General features: G+C 46.8%; 1 protein-coding gene across 1 annotated transcript in view; it reads left to right on the forward strand.

Moving 5' to 3' along the window:
- The first annotated feature begins 1,462 nt into the window (after window positions 1-1,462).
- CAPN2 (calpain 2) overlaps window positions 1,463-18,428 on the forward strand; it is a 52,601-nt gene continuing 35,635 nt past the window's right edge. Inside the window, exons 1-2 of the mRNA XM_039530324.1 lie at window positions 1,463-1,851; window positions 5,246-5,315. Of these exons, the coding sequence (XP_039386258.1) occupies window positions 1,552-1,851; window positions 5,246-5,315 (370 nt within the window). The 5' untranslated portion in view covers window positions 1,463-1,551. The remainder of the gene's footprint in view (window positions 1,852-5,245; window positions 5,316-18,428) is intronic.

Here is an 18,428-nt window from a genome sequence, read left to right on the forward strand (position 1 = left end):
AAGGACCTGCCGCCAAATTGCCGCCGAAGAATGAAGCAGCGGCGGTAGGGCAGCCGCCAAAGTGCCACAAATGCAGCTTTTTAAAATTATTATTTATTTATTTTTCGCTGCTTGGGGCGGCTAAAATGCTGGAGCCGGCCCTGGAGACAACTGTACTTATTTTTATTATTGAGTCTGCTAAAAAACCCTACATAAATAAATGACAATGATTTGGATATGGATATGTGCATATTCATTTGTTTTTCCTAAAGTTAATTATTTTAGGGAAAATTGTCAGAGCAGCCACCAGCAAAAGCTGGTGGTTGCACTCTGAGGCCACCAAAAAATTTGTTGTGAGAGCCCCTGGTTTAGACTGTAGGCTCTTCGGGGCAAGGACTGGTCTCTTACTTTGCACTTCTACAGTGCCTAGCACAATGGGGCATCTGTTGGGATCTCAAGGTTTCACTGTAATATAAATAATTAATAGTAACAGAGGTAATTGTAGATATTTCTTGCAACCTGGAACTCCAAGGAAGGCAACAGAACAATGCAATGGGGAAAGGACCATGCCTGCCATATGTACAGCTGATGTTCAGTTTGCTACTTTTCCTGGGTATTTTGTACAGCATCAATAGAAAGTGTTTCAAGATTTAAGGATCCCCTCAAAATGTAGTTTGTCAAAGGGAAAGGTGATGATAATCCTCCAGAGCCTTAAATTCCAGAGATTCCCAAAGCATGTTACAAAATATGAACATTGTATCACCCATTACTTTCAAATACAGCCAGTTTTGGAGTGGACGAACTAAAGAGGAAATGCAGTAAAGGGAAGTTTTACATTCAGTACAGATTTATCCCCTTTAGTTTACAGGGTAGAGAGGCCTGGGCTTTGATGCCCAAAGGTTTGAGTTTTATTCCATCTGACAGCCCAGGCCAGAGATCATGAGAAAGCAATGGGCATGGGATTTTTACTCCAGCGGACCTCAGATACTCAGAATAAGCTCCCCCTGACAGTCGGAGTGTATAACACACTGGCTAGGTGGGTCATGTCCCCTTCAAATGGCTGATCCACACAGTGGTTAAGAGCTGATTCCTACCTGCTAAGAGGTTGCTCCTTTAGTTCAAATGGCAGAGGTCTGTGCTTTGGAACAAAAAGGTCCCAGATTCTGTTCCCATGCTGGGGGCCAGTTTTTGCAGATTTCTGATCGAGGGAGGAGGCTGTTTAAAAAGAAAATCAAAGAAAAGAACACCTGCTTAAGGGGGATAACAGGCAGGGGACAGGCACATCCCAGTTAGGAGGATTCCACCTTACCAAACAGGCAAGATGTGACTATCAGCAACACTAGTTGACAGATGCTAACATCCAGGCACCGTGCATCACTGCCCTCTAGTAAATACCCTCAGAGGGACACTAGAGGGAAGCTGCAGCTTTAAACACGAGCCACACCCAGTTTTTGCTGCAGATTCCCACCCCCCCATGATGATTCACCAGCTGTTCTGCCTCCCAATACTGCTGGTGCTGTTTACTTCAGGTTTCCTACGTCTCTGCTAAGCAGCTGGAAGGTTTGCATTTTTATGTTACCCACAGGAGCGCAGACGGCAGCAAAGCACCACCAGCAGCAGCGGGAGGAGGCAAACATGTCTGGGATTGCAGCTAAATTAGCTAAGGAGAGGGAAACGGCCAGGGGCTTAGGCTCCAACGCAAAGGCGTTTAAGTACCTCAGTCAGGACTTTGAGACGCTGAGGAACGAGTGCCTTCAGGCTGGGAAACTCTTCCAGGATCCATCCTTCCCTGCGGTTGCCTCTTCTCTGGGGTACAAAGAACTGGGACCAAACTCCTCTAAAACTCAGGGCATCACGTGGAAGAGACCAACGGTAAGAGACCTGCGTGATGGGCCCCATGGGCAGCAGGGAGGAGGGAGTCAATGTAAAGGGCAGGGCAAAGCCTTGCCATTGTCAGGAATAGCTGTGCTGGCTTGGCTAGTGAGGGGAGGCTGCAGTGATAAGGGGAGGCTGCAGTGATAAGGGTGGGCTTCCCCCCCCCCCGCCCGCCCCCATATCCAGGGGAAGTCCTGGGGGGAGGAAGAGATTTCTAAATGAAAGAGTCAAAGGATACTTTCGATAAAAAGCTGAGCTGGATTTTTCAGTGCATGACAGCTGCAGATGGGCCCAACCCCCGATCTTAACCTCCAGTCTCTGAATTTTAGGGATGGGGGGGAGGAGAAAGATCTGCTCTGAATTTTGCATTAGGTCCTTCTCTTTATTAATGAGCCAAACCTAGTCCCTGGGATGTGACCACCCCAAAGTGGTTAGGGATTTGGATCAGGATCTACATTTATTGGCTTGAGCCCGTCTCTAGCAGGAAGAGAGATTAAATTACACCTGACTGGGTTATAGAAACTGTTACTCTTAAAGGGAGAGGGGAAGTCACATGGATTGGAGGTCCCTGGCAGCCTGGCGAAGCAGCACTACCTGGCTGCTGTTTAGCCAGGGAGGATGAATGCACTCTTTCCAAGTTCAGCACACACAGCAGTGAAAGCCTGTCTATTGATTGAAAACCTTTTCCCTATTCCATAGAGAAAAATGCACATTACTGGTTCCCAGAGTAGCAGCAAGCTGCTAATGGACCAAGGGAGGCAACCTCCGAGCTGCATGGTGCTGTCACACAGCCAAGACATGAGGGTGCAGATGCAGGAAGTTAATGGTTCAGCCATGTGTAGCAGGCAAAGCTAAAAAGTTTCAGCGGTTGGGTTTGGATTTATTCAAACCTCCTTGGTCTAGAAAACTAGCTGGAAGGTTTGTGGGAACTCTGGGAATTTCTGGGCTTGAAATGCTGAGGCATAAAAATGAACAGAAGGTTAAGTGAAACTTTGTTTGAACTCAAAGAGATTCAGTCCAGTTCAAGGGCCAGAGTCACCTGGTGTAAGGCTGGAGTAACTCCACAGGAGTCAGGGGAGCTATATTGATACAAAGTTGGGTCCTGATCTTCCTCTCACATTGATTTTATAATTATGCCAGATATCTTGCTTATCTTGAGTTTGATACAGGAAATATTTTTACTTTTAAGACAGGAGCCAGCATTTAAGCCAGCCAGAGCCATGGATGGTTTTCAGTGCAAAACTCCATGAAGGGCAAGACACATAAGAATCCGCATTCACATTCCATTGCCCTCCCACTATGTTTTCAGTTTAAAGCTTTTTTTTTTTTTTTTTACATGTAATAGTGCCAGTGGGCTGTTCTCAGCTGTTAGTTGACTCGTTTGTTTGCATTCCCAATCTACATAACTAATTCAGCATGGTTTGTTCATATCAAATAGGTGTAAACAGGCATGAATTCATGTCCCAACTCTCTCACCCTACCCATCCTGAGATCCACACCTTACAGCTACACAGGTCTCTTGTGAAATATACCTGTCAAGTTTTGGAGTTGTTACAATGGATTCTGTCCCCATCACTTACCTATTTTTTTTCCTTCTCTTCATCCTACTAATGTTGCTTGCTTCATTCTTAATTTTCCAAATCATGTGATAGTCTTTCCCACTTTAATGTCCCCTTCCCTCTCCAGATATTCTTTCCTCTACCCTGACTGATACAGGAAGGTTATATTTTCCTGCCAGCTGTCTAGCATCCCTTACCACTTAGGCTCTAAACAATCTTTTGTAGATGTACAGCTGAATAAAGCTAGTCAAAGCTTCACTCTGAATTCTGCACCCTTTGCAAAGGGCTACATTCATCCTTAGTGTAGTAGGAACTCCTTAGGGAGGAATTTGCCTCAAAGTAGCCCCACAAAACATTGAAACAGCTCCAAAAACAAATGGAAAAATCCATCAGGGATAAGAGCCAAACAACTAGAGCCCAGTCAATATGCTATTTTATGAAGGGGCTGGTCGCCAAGCCTGTTTACTTAAGGAACCCGCTGTGGGGTGGCTGACGCTGTACAAAGTTTTCTCTGCTGCTTATGTTTTGCCTTATAGCCTACATCACCTCTGCAGACAAGCATGTCTGCTTTGGGTACCATTTTGATCTGTCACCACAGAAAGCTGCTTTTCTTAGCACAGAGATGAGTTGTCCAAGACATGGAGGCTGTTCTATACAATATGCCACTCAGCCTTTGTCCCTGGCAACTTAAAGCAGCTCATGCTTACTAGGCAATTGCCAAGCACCCATTCAGATCCCAGCAGAGTCCTCTCAGCTGTTAATCCTTCCAAGGTAGATATGAGTTCCCAGCAATTAACCATCTCAAGGTCCTTCAAAGATTAGGCATTAAAATCTTGTATGTATAGGCCTGAAGCTGTTCCTTCTGTAAAAACGGATGTTTGCCCTGGTTTTCCTTGGCCACGATTTCCCTTACCCATCGTTGTGCTGTGTTGGTACACCGGCCCCCCCGCTCTGCTCCATTCTTGACACACTGGTATCCTCTTTATGTAATGGTTTTGATATGCTTTGCAATGGAGAGGGCAATCATAAGTAAGGGTATGTTTTAGTCCTGGGTATTCTTAGTAAAAGTCACGGACAGGTTGTGGGCAGTAAATGAAAATGCATGGCCTGTGACCTGTCCATAACTTTTACTAAAAATACTCCTAACTAAAACTTGGGCCAGGGACCGTGGGTGCTTGGGTGGGGGAGGCTGTGGGTGCTTGGAGGGGGGGGGGGAGAAGGTGGGTGGTGGTGCACAGCCCAGGACCCCCGCTGGTGCTTGGGGTGGAGAGTTGGTGGAGCTGGCAGCCTCCCTACATAACTCTCTGACCGGCATGTCCCTGAAGCTCCTAGGGGGAGAGGCAGCCAGGGGAGCTCTACGTGCTGCTCCTGTCACAGTGCTGGCTCTGCAGCTCCCATTGGCTGGGAACCGCAGCCAATAGGAGCTGTGGAGGTGGTGCCAGCAGGCACAGGTAGTGTTCTGAGCCCTCCTGGCCGCCCTGCCTAGGAGCTGCAGGGACATGACGGTGGGAGCCTCCCCTCCCAGGTAAGCATCACCATGCACCCCAACCACCTGCCTCAGCCCTGAGCCCCCACCCACACACCCAAATTGCCGCTGCTTACATGTACCTAAACTGCTGCTGCTGGCCACTGCAGAAGTCATGATGGTCACAGAAAGTCACGGAATCTGTGACTTCTGTGATAGACACGCAGCCTTAATCATAATACCCCATGGCCATAAACCTATAGAAACTAGGGTGTCAGTAAGGAACAGACTTAAGAACTCTAGTATCTTAACTACACTGTCTATCCTGTCTGTCTATTTAAGAAGTACTTTATGCATTTCATTCCAGGAACTGTGTTCTAATCCCCAGTTTATTGTTGGAGGTGCCACCCGCACAGATATCTGCCAAGGAGCCTTGGGTAAGACAGAGATCACCTGTTTGATTTTCAGTTGTGGCATCTTAATGTGCTGTCCAAGTTCCACCCTGTTAGTGTTTCATGTTAGTCTCTTAATTAGCTATTTAATTCTTTCTCCGGTCCCCCCCACCTTGTATTGATCATCTTTTATCTGACCTTCATTGAAAGCTCCTCCAGATTGGATTCTGTTTTCTTTGTCCATTGTATGCAGCACCACTGTCTGAATAAATAATGATATTTGTGACAAGTGCCCAATGCTATTATGATGGGTCCCACATTTCTCCTTCACATGATGGGTCAGGGCACTGCCTCTATTCTTGGGTGTCAACAGCTCCACTAGTGTCCTGGTGGGGAAGGGAAGGGACCCAGCCCCACTCTCTACTCAGGGTCCCAGCCCAAAGGGCCCTATGGACAGCAGCTGAGCACTTGGAGCTGCAATTCTTTCCCCTAGGCTACCTCCCATTATGCCCCTTCAGCTTCTCAGGCTTCTTACCCCCGTCTCCCCATTTGGGCAGGATTTCTCTTGGTCCTCTGTGCCTGGGGAGTCCTTCTGCTCTGCTGGAGCAGTTTTTTCCCACTCTTGATCCTCTGGTCAACAACACTGCTTCTCCAAACTACAATCTACTCTCCTTCCCTCCTCCCATCCAACTGGAGCAGAGGTTTTTATTAGGTCTCTGGCAGGGCCTTAATTGGCTCCAGGTGCTCTAATTAACCTGTGGTAACCTCTCCTCAGTCCACAGGTTCTGATCATCCTGGGGCTTATACACCTCCTATCAATGACTCTCCTGCTGCCATTTGGCCCTGCTGTATCACATACTACAGTTAATTTTCTATTCTATAAAGGTTCTAATACTACACTCATCACTGTAGTGTCTGAGCACCTTTTAGTAGTGTCTTAAGTAATGTGACTAATAGCTGCTGTGTGTGGTTTGTTCTCTTGTCCTCTCTGCAATGTGCAGTGGGCTGCTTTGGTTTTTTTTAATTGCCAACTGTGCAGAGTGGATCCACTAGTCCTGCAGTTTAAAAAAAAAATCAGTGAGAAAGGAAATGTTGTATGTAATTTCATTGGGTACAGGAGCATTTCTGAGCATTCCCTTGGGAACTACTTCATAATGGACCTTCTAGTGTATTGACCCATTTTGATTTTAAAACACTATCAGATTGGGGCTCAGGGGTGTGGTGACTTAGTATGGTCTCATCTTGACATTTCTTCCTCCACAATATGTCTAAAATCCATCCTTTTCTTTCTGTCCAAAGAGTCAACACTCTCATCCAGCATCGCAACTCCAGTCATGACTGCTGTGTTATTTATTATGTGTATTGCCAGAGCACCTATGAGCCCCAGTTATTGACCAGATTCCCATTGTGTTAAGCACTGTAGAAACACAGAACAAAAAGATGATCCTTGCCTTGAAAAGCTTAATTTCTTCTGTTTGGCTGCCCTAACACCTGCATCACCTCCATGCTGCCAAGATCACCTTTCTTGTTTGTTGTGATGATCACATCACTCTCACACGCATTCATCTGAGACCCTCCTCTAGCTCCCTGTTGCACTGCATAAAATTGAAGCTTCTTGTCCTCACCCTCTATGCCCTTAACAACTCTGCTCCTCCTTCTCCACTCCTGTCTCCTGTTACATCGTCCCTTGCCACCTCTGCTTCAGTCAACCCTAGCACTAAATGTTGTGGTCTCATCCCTTGAGCACACTGTGTAGTCTGCCATGACTGGCATGTCCTTTGTGCTTCAGAGTAAATACTGAGTGACTTAAAGCAGCCTTGCCCATGCGTGCCTGGCTGGACAGTATCTCATTTTAAAGACCTTGGCCTCTTTCCGTTGGTCACTTGTTTGGAATTGTCATATTTTTTTTCAGTCTGAATGACTGACTAATTTTAAGTTAAAGGAGAACAACAAAACAAGAAAGAACAAAAGTCAGATCTCAAAATGGCAGCTGGCCCTGCACACCGGCAAGCTCCTGAGAAATTTAGACTGGTGCAGTACAGGGAAAACAAAGCCATGAGCACATATACTATATCTCTGAACAAGCTTGTGTTAAGCTAAAACTAACACAAGGGAATGTATATCCATCCCTCCTGATGTATATGTCTATTACTGGCTCATTCCTGAGCTGCCTGCCACTGAGCTTATGCAACTACATAAGTTCCAACCAGTTCCAGGAGTAAAAAGTTCAAGATGAACCACAGAGCAAGGTGAAAGTCTAGGGAGTGGCTATTCCAGGGAGGGGATCTAAATCCTGCAGTGAAAACTCTCAGTAATCTACTCCAGCCCCCAGGCAGTTAGCACTGCTAGGGCTGAACTCACCAGACAAGAGCTTCTAGGCCAGACTGCAGTACTGTGCTGGCAGGTGCTAGCAGGGGGAAGAATGTGGATATGGGCTATGCTGCAGGAGAAAGAAACTGGTTAATGAGGGAGTAGATGATGAGGCTATGGGGTGTAATGTAGTCCTGATATTTTTTTTTTGTTTTATTTTTTTTAGTGCAGGAACTCTGCCCTGACTGCTGTGATCCCTTCCCCTCCCCAGCCCCGATGTGTTTCTGTATAAAAGGCACCCTCCATGTGTTGTGACCTCACAAGTCCAGTGCATGTGAGGTCACAAGTGCAGGAACACCTTTCCCACTGGTTCCCACCCCACTACTTTATTCAACTGCAATGCACTTATCTATAGAGAACGCTTTTTGATTTCAGTTTAAAGTGATAAAATGCAACTAACTAAAGGGAAGACTCTGAGAATCATTGTTTAGTACAAAATACAAAGGGACAGACGTTCCCGATATTTGCAGTTGTGTTTTCACTATTGTTTTTTCAGTTAGAATTGACAAGCAATTAAAGGCCAAAAGCATTAAAGATCGATTTTCATCAGAACAATGTGGAGGCAAGACACCCTTCATAGTTCATTTCAGATCCTACTGCTGCTGATTTCAATTTATGGTTATAATTTTTGCACTAATAAGGAAACTGGGTTTTGGTTCTTTTCAGAAAGGAAAGTGTTATACGTGGCAATCAGAGCGACTTCCTGCTAATAATAAGTAAGGCACAATTTCTGTAAAGAGTTCTGAAAATCAGAAACCCTAGTTACATTGTGACAAACCTCTGGCCACCTATGGTGTCACAGTTATGATGACACTGCACATCATGACCATCCAGAAAGTCACCATTACAGCAGGGATAGAGAACTCCAAAACCACAAGATCCTACCTCTTAAACTGAAGGAGCATCTCTCTTATTTGCTCACAGTATGGAATGTATTGTTGAATAGTTCTAATTTTATCCAGTACAGGGCAGTGACACACACAATAGCCATTCATTACAATCTAAAATGTATAATACATTAGGTTCACAAAAGCATCAACTATCTCCCCTTTAGGGTTAGTTTGTTTTTTTCAGGAGAGATGATTTTATTATTATTTATTATTATTATTATTCCACAATTCTTACAGTTCTGGTGACAATTGTATTTAGTTCAGCAACATCAGCTCGAACATTACTCACCATGGTATTTGGCTAAAAAAACCCAACAAATGGGATGTAGTGACTCATTGTGGCAGAAGATCGGAAACAATGGCCATTGCATAGAGGATGCTTATTCATTCTTTACAATTTTTTCAAAAGGAAGTCACCATGGTATCACAACACTGGAGCATACACAGCACGGTATCTCTCATCTGTGTTTAGACACAAATGGCTCCTCCCTAGAAAAAAAGTTTGAAAAATATAACAAAAATCAGATAGGGCAAAGTCACAAAATTAGATGCGTGTTTTCCTATGATGGGGTGTGTGTGTGTGTGTGTGTGTGTAACCTATCCATTCCCATCACTCACACAAATTAAAACCTGGAAATTAAGTATCAGAGAGGTAGCCGTGTTAGTCTGGTTCTGTAAAAGCAGCAAAGAATCCTGTGGCACCTTATAGACTAACAGACGTTTTGCAGCATGAGCTTTCGTGGGTGAATACCCACTTCGTCGGATGCCACGATGCATCCGACGAAGTGGGTATTCACCCACGAAAGCTCATGCTGCAAAATGTCTGTTAGTCTATAAGGTGCCACAGGATTCTTTGCTGCAACCTGGAAATTGTAATGCCTTATCAAAAAATCAGTCACTGTACTCCAAGTAATGATCATGTCTGCAAGGTGCTTCTGATGGGAAGCCCATCTAGGAGAAGAGAGTCTAACAGTGGATATCATAATGCAGTTTACCACTGACTATAAAGTGTGTCACATGGAGGCTACAAGTGTGTGGACTATCTTCATTTGATCAGCTGCATTCTGGGCTTGCTTGGTTGGTTGGTTTTTGACCCTAGCATAGGCTGGGAAGTTCTTGGAATTAATAGCTTTATAATATTATTTGTGAGGGTTCTCGGAGCACCCAGGACTGTGAGTCATCTTGTTACCCCCTGCCTGCAACGTGAGGGACTCTTGCTGGTGGTAGCTGGGTGTCAGCTGCCTACCACTACCACCCTTTCAGGCACTCTCCTCTGGACTATGCCAGGCCTGTCCGTGCTTTTCAGGTTAACAGTCAGTGCACTCCAGTCCCTGAGCCCCTTGAAGCATTCCCCTGTGATGTCCAGTCCCTGATACCGGTACTCACAGAAATCCCAGATCCTCTGCCCCCAAAGGAGTAGTGTGCCTCAGTTTACCAGTTTTACCTTAAAGCTCTGTCCCTGTAAAATGTACAGCACTTAAATAACCCTCCTCTTGTTTTACTACAAGAAAGAATAGAGATAGCAGAGTGTGGCAGAAACAAATGGTTACACTACAAAACAAAAATCAGAAAATGCAAACTAGGGCCTATGCTTATTAATAGTTACCTTTCCTCTCTAATAAAGTAGGTTTCCCTTGCAAAGTTCAGTCTGTTGCAGAACTGGCTGGCTTCACGGACACCAGAATCCAGATTTTCACAAAAAACATCCCTGCTCCACAAGTTTCCTCAGTGAATGGATACAGCGTGTCTCTCCCCGACTTCTGTTATGCTGAAAAATCTTTTGTCTCTATTCATAGACAGGGCGATCCCCTATCTGCTGTTGTTATGTTCCTCTTTTACCTCCAAGTAGTTTCCATTGTTTGCAGTTGTCTCTGATGGTTTTCCATTGTTAGTCTTGGGATGCAGCAGTGCTAGACAATTAAGCCTTGTATTATATCATTGGCTAACCGAGAAGGGGTGGCAACTCGGTCCTGCAGGAATTATCCCATGGTCTCATTTTTAGTCCAAGACCATAAAGCATACTTTCAATATAGTTACATTATTCCTTAAATATTATCTGTACATGCATCTCACAATGATTGAGTCTTGATACATTGTGAACTTTCTGTAGCTACCTTACATGTTACTCCTTATGGATAAATACACTACAAGACATGTATTTGGTGTAGTGAGTTTGTCAGACCTCAGATGAGAGTTGTTTGCAAAGAAAATGGGGACCCTCTGCCAAAGGGCCTCTCTGTGACAATAACTTCACCCTCTGCTAACAGTAATCCTACCTTGTGTGTCTTTTTGGTCTGAGTCTCTTGTGCGCGCGCACACACAATTTCTTACAAGCTTGGGCTCGAAATCACAAAGGCACTAGCAGCCTTCACGTTCGCTTTGAGCCATTAGCATTACAGAGGCATGTACCAGGCCATAGGTGCCGACTTCCCTCTGCCCCATGGGTGCTCAAACCCCCAGTCCCGCCCCAATTCCACCCCTTCCCCCAAGTCCCTGCCTCTTCTCCGCCTCCTTCCCTGAGTGTGCCGCATCCCTGCTTCTCCCCCTCCCTCCTGGAAAGTCCAAAGCACTGCCAAACAGCTGTTAGGTGGCGGTGGGGGGGGGGTCGGAAGCGCTGGGAGGGAGCGAGAAGGAGGAGCAGGGATGCGGCATGGAGCGGGGTGGGGGGATAAGGAGGCGAGGAGTGGGGAGGTTGGCTGCCAGTGGGTGCAGAGCACCCACTAATTTTTCCCCATAGGTGCCAACTCCATGGGTGCTCTGGGGCTGGAGCACCCATGTGCCAGGCTGTTGGGCAGCAGGCCCTCACCCTTATCCCTGGTGTACAGAGTGAAGACATTTCAGATTATAGGATTAAGTCAGTCAGAAGCCACATGCTACTGCAACAGTGGGGCTTCCTGACTACTGTTGCCAGGTACCAGTACTGCCTCACCCAGTACCCCTCTGTCTGCATCTTTGTTTATCCAAGAAACGCTCCCAGTCCAGGCTTTTTGAGATCTCATGGCAGATAATTAGCAGCGGATTGTCACAGCTGCTTCCTTCTAGCCAAAACCAGCTGTGATGGCTTATTTGCATTTCCTTAGAGCAGGGGTTTGCGCAGCTCTCATTGGCCAGGAACAGCGAACCACAGCCCCTGGGAGCTGCAAGTGGCCCTACCTGCGGATGCTCAGGTAAACAAAGTGTCTCACGGCCCAGCAGGGGCTTACCCTGAACAAGCGGCGAATCAAGTTTGGAAACCCCTGCCTTAGAGGGTAGGTTAAATACATACTTCCACTGAACCTCTGCAAATGATTCATGGGGGAGTGCTGACCCCATCATCTCTCTATATTTAACGGAAGAATAGCTAAACTCTCAGAAATATTAATGAATAATCTGTCACAAGTGAGGTATATTAATATTTCTAACACTTATGACTATAATCTAAGTTAACGCACCAAGAGACAGGTAAAGATAGGATGAGGAACACTATATACAGGAAACACAATGACAAAAATAATGGGTGCCTCATACTTATCTAAGAGGAAGCTCCATGCAGAGCATGCCTAGACAGATGCCCAGTCTCCCACTGCTCCACCAGCACTTTCCCAGATGATCTGGACATACCAGGGTTTGTTCCTCAGGTAGGCTTGCTCTGCTGGCCTTCGCTGTGGTGGAATCACAGCAAGATTTCTGTAACCTGCCACTCCTTTCCTAGAGGTTTATTAGACAGTCTGTTCTTTCCACACAAAGTCTCTGCCATCCCCTTGAGCTTGGCATTCCTGTCTCTGCCCAAGGACAGTCTCTATCCAAATCTGTCAGATAGCTAAGCTTGTAAAAGATGCCAGTCCCTGGATTCCAAGGGTGATGGAGCAGTGTTTCCTCCCCTCCCCCCGCCCTTTCCTCACACATGGCTAAAATTCCATATTCCATCACCAGGCTTTTTACTTGTACAGCCTTCAATTTACTGTGACTCACTGGGCCAAATTTCCAGTAACCGCTGGAGTAGTGGGGCCTGAACACTAACAATCATTTACTCAGGGTGGTCCCAGTTCTCACATCCCTTCCACACATGGAAACCGTCAAAGGCTCGCTGCTACCCTTCACTTCCTGGGCTTTGGGGTGGGAAAAGGGAGAATGTCATGTGCCTGGTATACACCCCTGGAGCCTGAGAACAGGGGCGGCTCCAGGCACCAGCGCAGCAAGCGCCTGCCTGGGGGGCAAGCCGGAGGGGGCAGCCTGCTAGTCGCCGTGAGGGCGGCAGTCAGGCTGCCTTCTGTGGCATTTCTGCGGGAGGTCCGCCGGTCCTGCAGCTTCGGTGGCAATTCAGCAGTGGGTATGCCAAAGGCGTGGGACCAGTGGACCTCCCACAGGCAAGCCACCGAATCAGCGTTACCGGTGGACCTCCTGCAGGCATGTCACCGAAAGCCGCTTGACTGCCGTGCTTGGGGTGGCAAAATACATAGAGCCACCCCTGCCTGAGAAGCTCCTGTAGAGAGGATTCATGGGTACAGGCTCCATGTTACGTCAGATCCAACCCCCCGCAAGCCCAGGGAAGAAGGCAGCATAAGTTACAGCAGACAGATGCAGAGAAGTTTCCAGTATTGTTACGGTTACAGTGAGCTCACCCCCAGGCTGTTGTATTTGCACTGTGGGTTGCATTGCAGGTTGAGCAATCAAGAGGAAAAAATGTCTCCTCACCTGAACCTCCACAAGTTAGGAGTGTAGAACTTGCCTCCAGCTGTCCCACCCGGCCCACAGAGCACACAGGCCAGGGGACCAGCTGTAGCTTTGCCCCATGTCTCCTGTACTCCACTCTCAGAGACAGGCAGCTTTATCTACCTCCCACCACCAGGCACTACACACACCCCTGGCAGCCCCTGCACTCTTCTTCTTCTTCAGGCTGATCTCACTCTTGGCACATGGCCATTAGCTGTGAACCAAGTCTGGTAAAAGGTGTCTGGTTGACTAACAACCCTGGAGGCTGAAATCCTTTCTGCGTGCAGCTCCCACACGTAAACCTTAACCCTGAGCAAGAGGGGGTTGAGTCTCCAGGACCCATTCAGTGTCTGGACTCTCTTTGGAGATGGCTGGGCCCAGTTAATGTAATGGTGGATTTGTGCGATTTGCGGGTCAGCTAACAGGTACAAAACAATCAGTGCAGTTCACTGCCCTTCAGTCACTGCCAAAACAGGACAGATTGCACTGGGCACTGTGAGGTGAAGGCTGTGTTGTATCCCAAGGGTGGGATGTTTGCTTTGTCTAAGTGCTGCTTTCAGTGCTTTGCACTACAACCAAGGGAGGAAAGCCATTGCGTACTGCTGTGACGATGACCCATCCCAGCATGAGGGAACAATGGAGCCAAAGCCCCATTCAGAAGGGGAGTGTCAGCTGGACATGTGAGAGGAGGAAATGGTGGGGTGGCCAGATCAGAGAACACTCTATTGATTCAAAATGTGCTCAGAACTCTGCAGTACAGCTCAGCTGTAATGAACCCATGCCACATACAGACATGTACAATAGCCATTAGCAGGGATGGAACCCAGGATGTACTTTCAGTGCCGAAAGCAAAAGACCCTAAAGGAGTAAAGCTGTTAGCTGGGCATAAGCATCAGGCTCTTAATTTTGCTGGGCCCTCTCCATCAAGAGAAACATGATCTCATCCACTCCCACCTAGGGTGACCAGATGTCCTGATTTTATAGGGACAGTCCTGATTTTTTGGGTCTTTTTCTTATACAGGCTCCTATTACACCCCACCCCTGTCCCGATTTTTCACATTTGCTGTCTGGTCACTCTACCCCCACCACCATATCCCATGAACATACTTGTGCTCGCAGCTTTCGTTACTATTTTTATGGCTAGTAGGAAACTATTTATCACTCTTTATTGTGTATGATAATGCTATGGCGTGAAGCATCTTAGTCAAAATACCAGTCCAATCTATACCTGTCAATGGCGCCAGGATTTTAGGAAGAGCTCTGATCATCCTTAAACCTCCTTTCCCTTTCCTCTGGGCTAATAACTTCTTTAATTGTCCTGGTGGAGACAGAGTGAGCCAGTGTCCAAAACCCTCTCCGTTTAAGGATTAAGAAAGAAGAACTTGTGTAAAAACAAGATCCTCAGTGTGGAAGGAATTTCTGGGGATTCTTTTCCAAGTGCATCTGAACCCGAGTGGAGCATGTGACTGTTTGTTTGGGGATTCCCTCGTAGAAAAACAGAGGAACAATGGCACTTCTGTGCAGACAGGCTGTGTAGGGGAGAGCATGAGGCCTCTGCACTCATTAGCCTAGAGGGCTTGTTGCAAGGGGCCCTGCAACCTTTCCCTCCACAAATAGGATCATTGTGAGGCTCTGACTAACCCATGCAGCAGGGGACAGAGGTGTTTGTAACTAATTGCAAACTCATCCAAGGCCAGAAAGGACCATTGTGATCATCTAGTCTGACCTCCTGTTTAGCACAGGCCAGAGAACTTCCTCAAAATAATTCCTAGAGCAGAGCTTTTAAGAAAGCATCCAAGCTTGATTTAAAAATTGTCAGTTATAGAGAATCCACCACGACCCTTGTTAAATTGTTCCAATGCTTAATTATTCTCACCATTAAAAGATTACACTTTATTTCCAATCTGAATTTGTCTAGCTTCAACTTCCAGCCATTGGATCATGTTATACCTTTCTCTTCTAGATTGAAGAGCTCATTATTAAATATTTGCTCCCCATATAGGTACTTATAGACTGGAGTGGGCAAACTTTTTGGCCCGAGGGCCACATCAGGGAATAGAAATTGTATGGCAGGCCATGAATGCTCACAAAATTTGGTTGGAGTGTGGGAGGGGTGCAGGCTCTGGGGTGGGGCTGGGGATGAGAGGTTTGGGGTGCAGGAGGGTGCTCCGGGGTGCAGGAGGGTGCTCCAGGCTGGAATCAAGGGGTTTAGAAAGCGGGAGGGGGATCAGGGCTGGGGCATGGGGAGAGGCTCAGGGGTTGCAGGCTCCAAGCGGCATTTACCTTAAGTGGTTCCAGAAGCAGTGGCATGTTCCCTCTCTGGCACCTATGTGAAGGCGCGGCCAGGCGGCTCTGCACGCTGCCCTGTGCGCAGGCACTGCCCCTGCAGCTCCCTCAGAGTGCGTAAGAGCCAGAGCGGGGCCATGCCGCAGCTTCCAGGAGCCGCATGGCGCGGCCCCGACCCTGCGCCCCGCCGGAGCGGGACCGAGCCACGTGGTGTGGCTTGCGGGCCACGTTAAAATGGCTCACGTGCCTTAGTTTGCCCACCCCTGTTATAGACAGTAATCAAGTCACCCCTTAGCCTTCTCTTTGTTAAGCTAAATGGATTGAGCTCTTTGAGTCTATCACTATAAGACGTGTGAATAGTCTGTTAAGAATGTATTTCACACCCCCAATGCCTTGTGTCCATATCCTCTGCCCATTTCCTGAGCACTGCGGCGTTCCAAAATAGATCTAGTGTGCGCGGAGCTCTGTTCCTATTATGACTTCCCCTATACTTCATCTTTACATTTTTAAGGAGTCTACAAGGGCAGTTGCCATTTTGTGAGGCAGAACTGATGAAGCATCTTACAGAGGAGACGTGCTCTGTGCAATCTCATGGGAAATTGACTTCTGCTTTCTGTCATTGTACTTTAATCTACAGCTAGAGTCATTCCAGCTGGAAGTGTGTGTGCTTGTTCAATTGTCTTTTCCTGGAAAAATAACATCCCAGCTAGCAAGGACTCCTCTACAGCAACAGAGCTGGCCATTGGAGCTTGGTTAAGGGGTGGGTTTTAAGGTTTATTTATGTTTCATGCCATTTGGTATAGGAAATGGGAAAAGGAAGAGTGACTCAGGTCTGCAAATTATTTTAAAAATCCACCTCTTCCAGCTCTTCCTTGAGATGTACTGAAGGATAAATCCAGCCACTGGGATCTATTGACAGAGAAAAACTGCAAAACAGAGGGCGTGCAAGGAAGTTACAAGATCCCCGTACTCCTCAAAAGAATGGTGTTTGTGCTGCAGCAGTTAAGCTTGTGGCAGCACTTTATGGTGGATTAAGGCTAAATGACCCCACCCCAGACTTCCTCCCAGACACCCATATGAACCCTGCTCTTGCTCCCATTCACAAGACTTTGATCTTCTTTCCAGTGGTGACAGCTGGCCATCTGACAGCCACCGGTTAACTGCTGCTCCATCCAGCCCCCTCTTGCCATGAGTCTTGGACCCCACAATCCCCAACAGCCCTTTTGTTCTCCAACGCCTCATCTCAAGGCTCTCTTCTATATTTGGGGTGCACCGGGAGAAGAGCACTACTTATTTTAGAGATGGGGAAACTGAGGCAAAGACCTTGTCTTACCCAAGGTCATAAAGCAAGGCAGTGTCAGAAAGGGGAATGGAACCCAGGAGTCCTAACTCTTGGCTTCCTGCTCTAATCAGAGGAGCCTTCCCTTATAAGCTACAGGAGAAAAAAATCAGTTGGAAAAGTGCAGTCAAAGGAGCGTACCCTGGAACTCAGCTCTTTGGGATTGTGAGGCTCTTTAAAAGCACTAGTTACCTCATTAACATGCTGCTCAAAGGGTCTGTCATTGCACATAAAGGTGATCTTTCACTATTGAACTCATGTTTTTTATTTCCAAGAATAACTATAAAAATAGTTTACTATTTGTAGGGAGTCAGTCTCCTCTTCCTCCCCTTTGCGAAAGCATGTTTTTCTGTCTGTCTGTAGGAAAAGTACAACATTGCTGGTACTGAACGTGAGGCTCCAGCCTACAGCCAGCGTGTACATTGGCTTTGTCCCAGAGAGGGTAGAAGGGCATACCGCACTAAGAAACAGGGCTGGCCTTCAGACCTTTTCTGACTCATGGGTGGCAAGTCCCAGAAGCTGGAACTTTGGGCTGGATCAGGAGGCTTCAGTGAATTTCCACAGAGACAAATAAGAAAGGTTGGGAGATCGAAGGACTTTGGTTTATTAAGATCATTTAGGAGGATGCTGTACATAAGAATTCGTGACAGATTCAATCCCTAGGGTACGTCTGTAAGAGCAAATCTGCAGTTGCTCATGAACTGGAGAGGAGTGGGGTGGGGGACAGGACACGTCCTCTGCTTGCCTAGGCAAGTACTGGCCCTACGAATAGAGGAACACCCTTGGAGCTGCTGCACGTGCCTAGAGGCATCACATTTTCTTTCTCTCTGTGCTGCTCCGTTCCCTAATTTGAGATAAGCACAGAACGGCTCGTTTTCTTTAAAATACATAAAATGCATTTACGTGGTGGAGCTCGTTGTATCTTTTGCCTTTTATAGAACAAACAAAGAAAAAGAAATCTGGGCAAAGGTGAGTCCCTAAAAACAGAGTCTAGAAAATACCCACAAACACAGAAGGCAGTGAGCCCCACGACGGGGTTCACAACAAACTAGTCAAAGGGATACAGACCTAATATCCAACTACTTTCAAACTAATGGAGCCCACGCTGGGGTTCTGCGTTTCTTCCAGGAACAGCTGAAAAGGCGTCTGTGGCCCATTATAGACAACAGTATTAAGGAATCACAAACAGCCCATTTCCACCTCTTCTTGGAAATGGCCTAAAATTATGCCTATTTGTCAGTTATGCCTAGAGGCAAAAGTGATGGCTTAGAACAGGGAAGGAGGCTCTTCATTCCTGAATAGGTCAGGCAGCTAATGTTCAGAAAGGAGAGTGAGCCCTGCAGGCCTGGAGAAGCCAAGGAATCATCCTGCTGATTCAGCAAGGGTAACTGGCATTATCTTTGCAGTGGAAGGACACAGGGCAGTAGTGATCCCAGTCCTAACTGCATCTTCTTCTTAAATGCACATACTAAAGCCAGTTTCATTCATCGCTAATGTTTGTTTTTATCAAGCCACACCAAACTTCTTGTGTAATGTACGGCTGGGTGCTGTTTAAAGGCCATCCACAACTGAAACTCAGCA

This window comes from Mauremys reevesii, linkage group 3 (assembly GCF_016161935.1).
Source record: "Mauremys reevesii isolate NIE-2019 linkage group 3, ASM1616193v1, whole genome shotgun sequence".
Classification (NCBI taxonomy): Eukaryota; Metazoa; Chordata; order Testudines; family Geoemydidae; genus Mauremys; species Mauremys reevesii.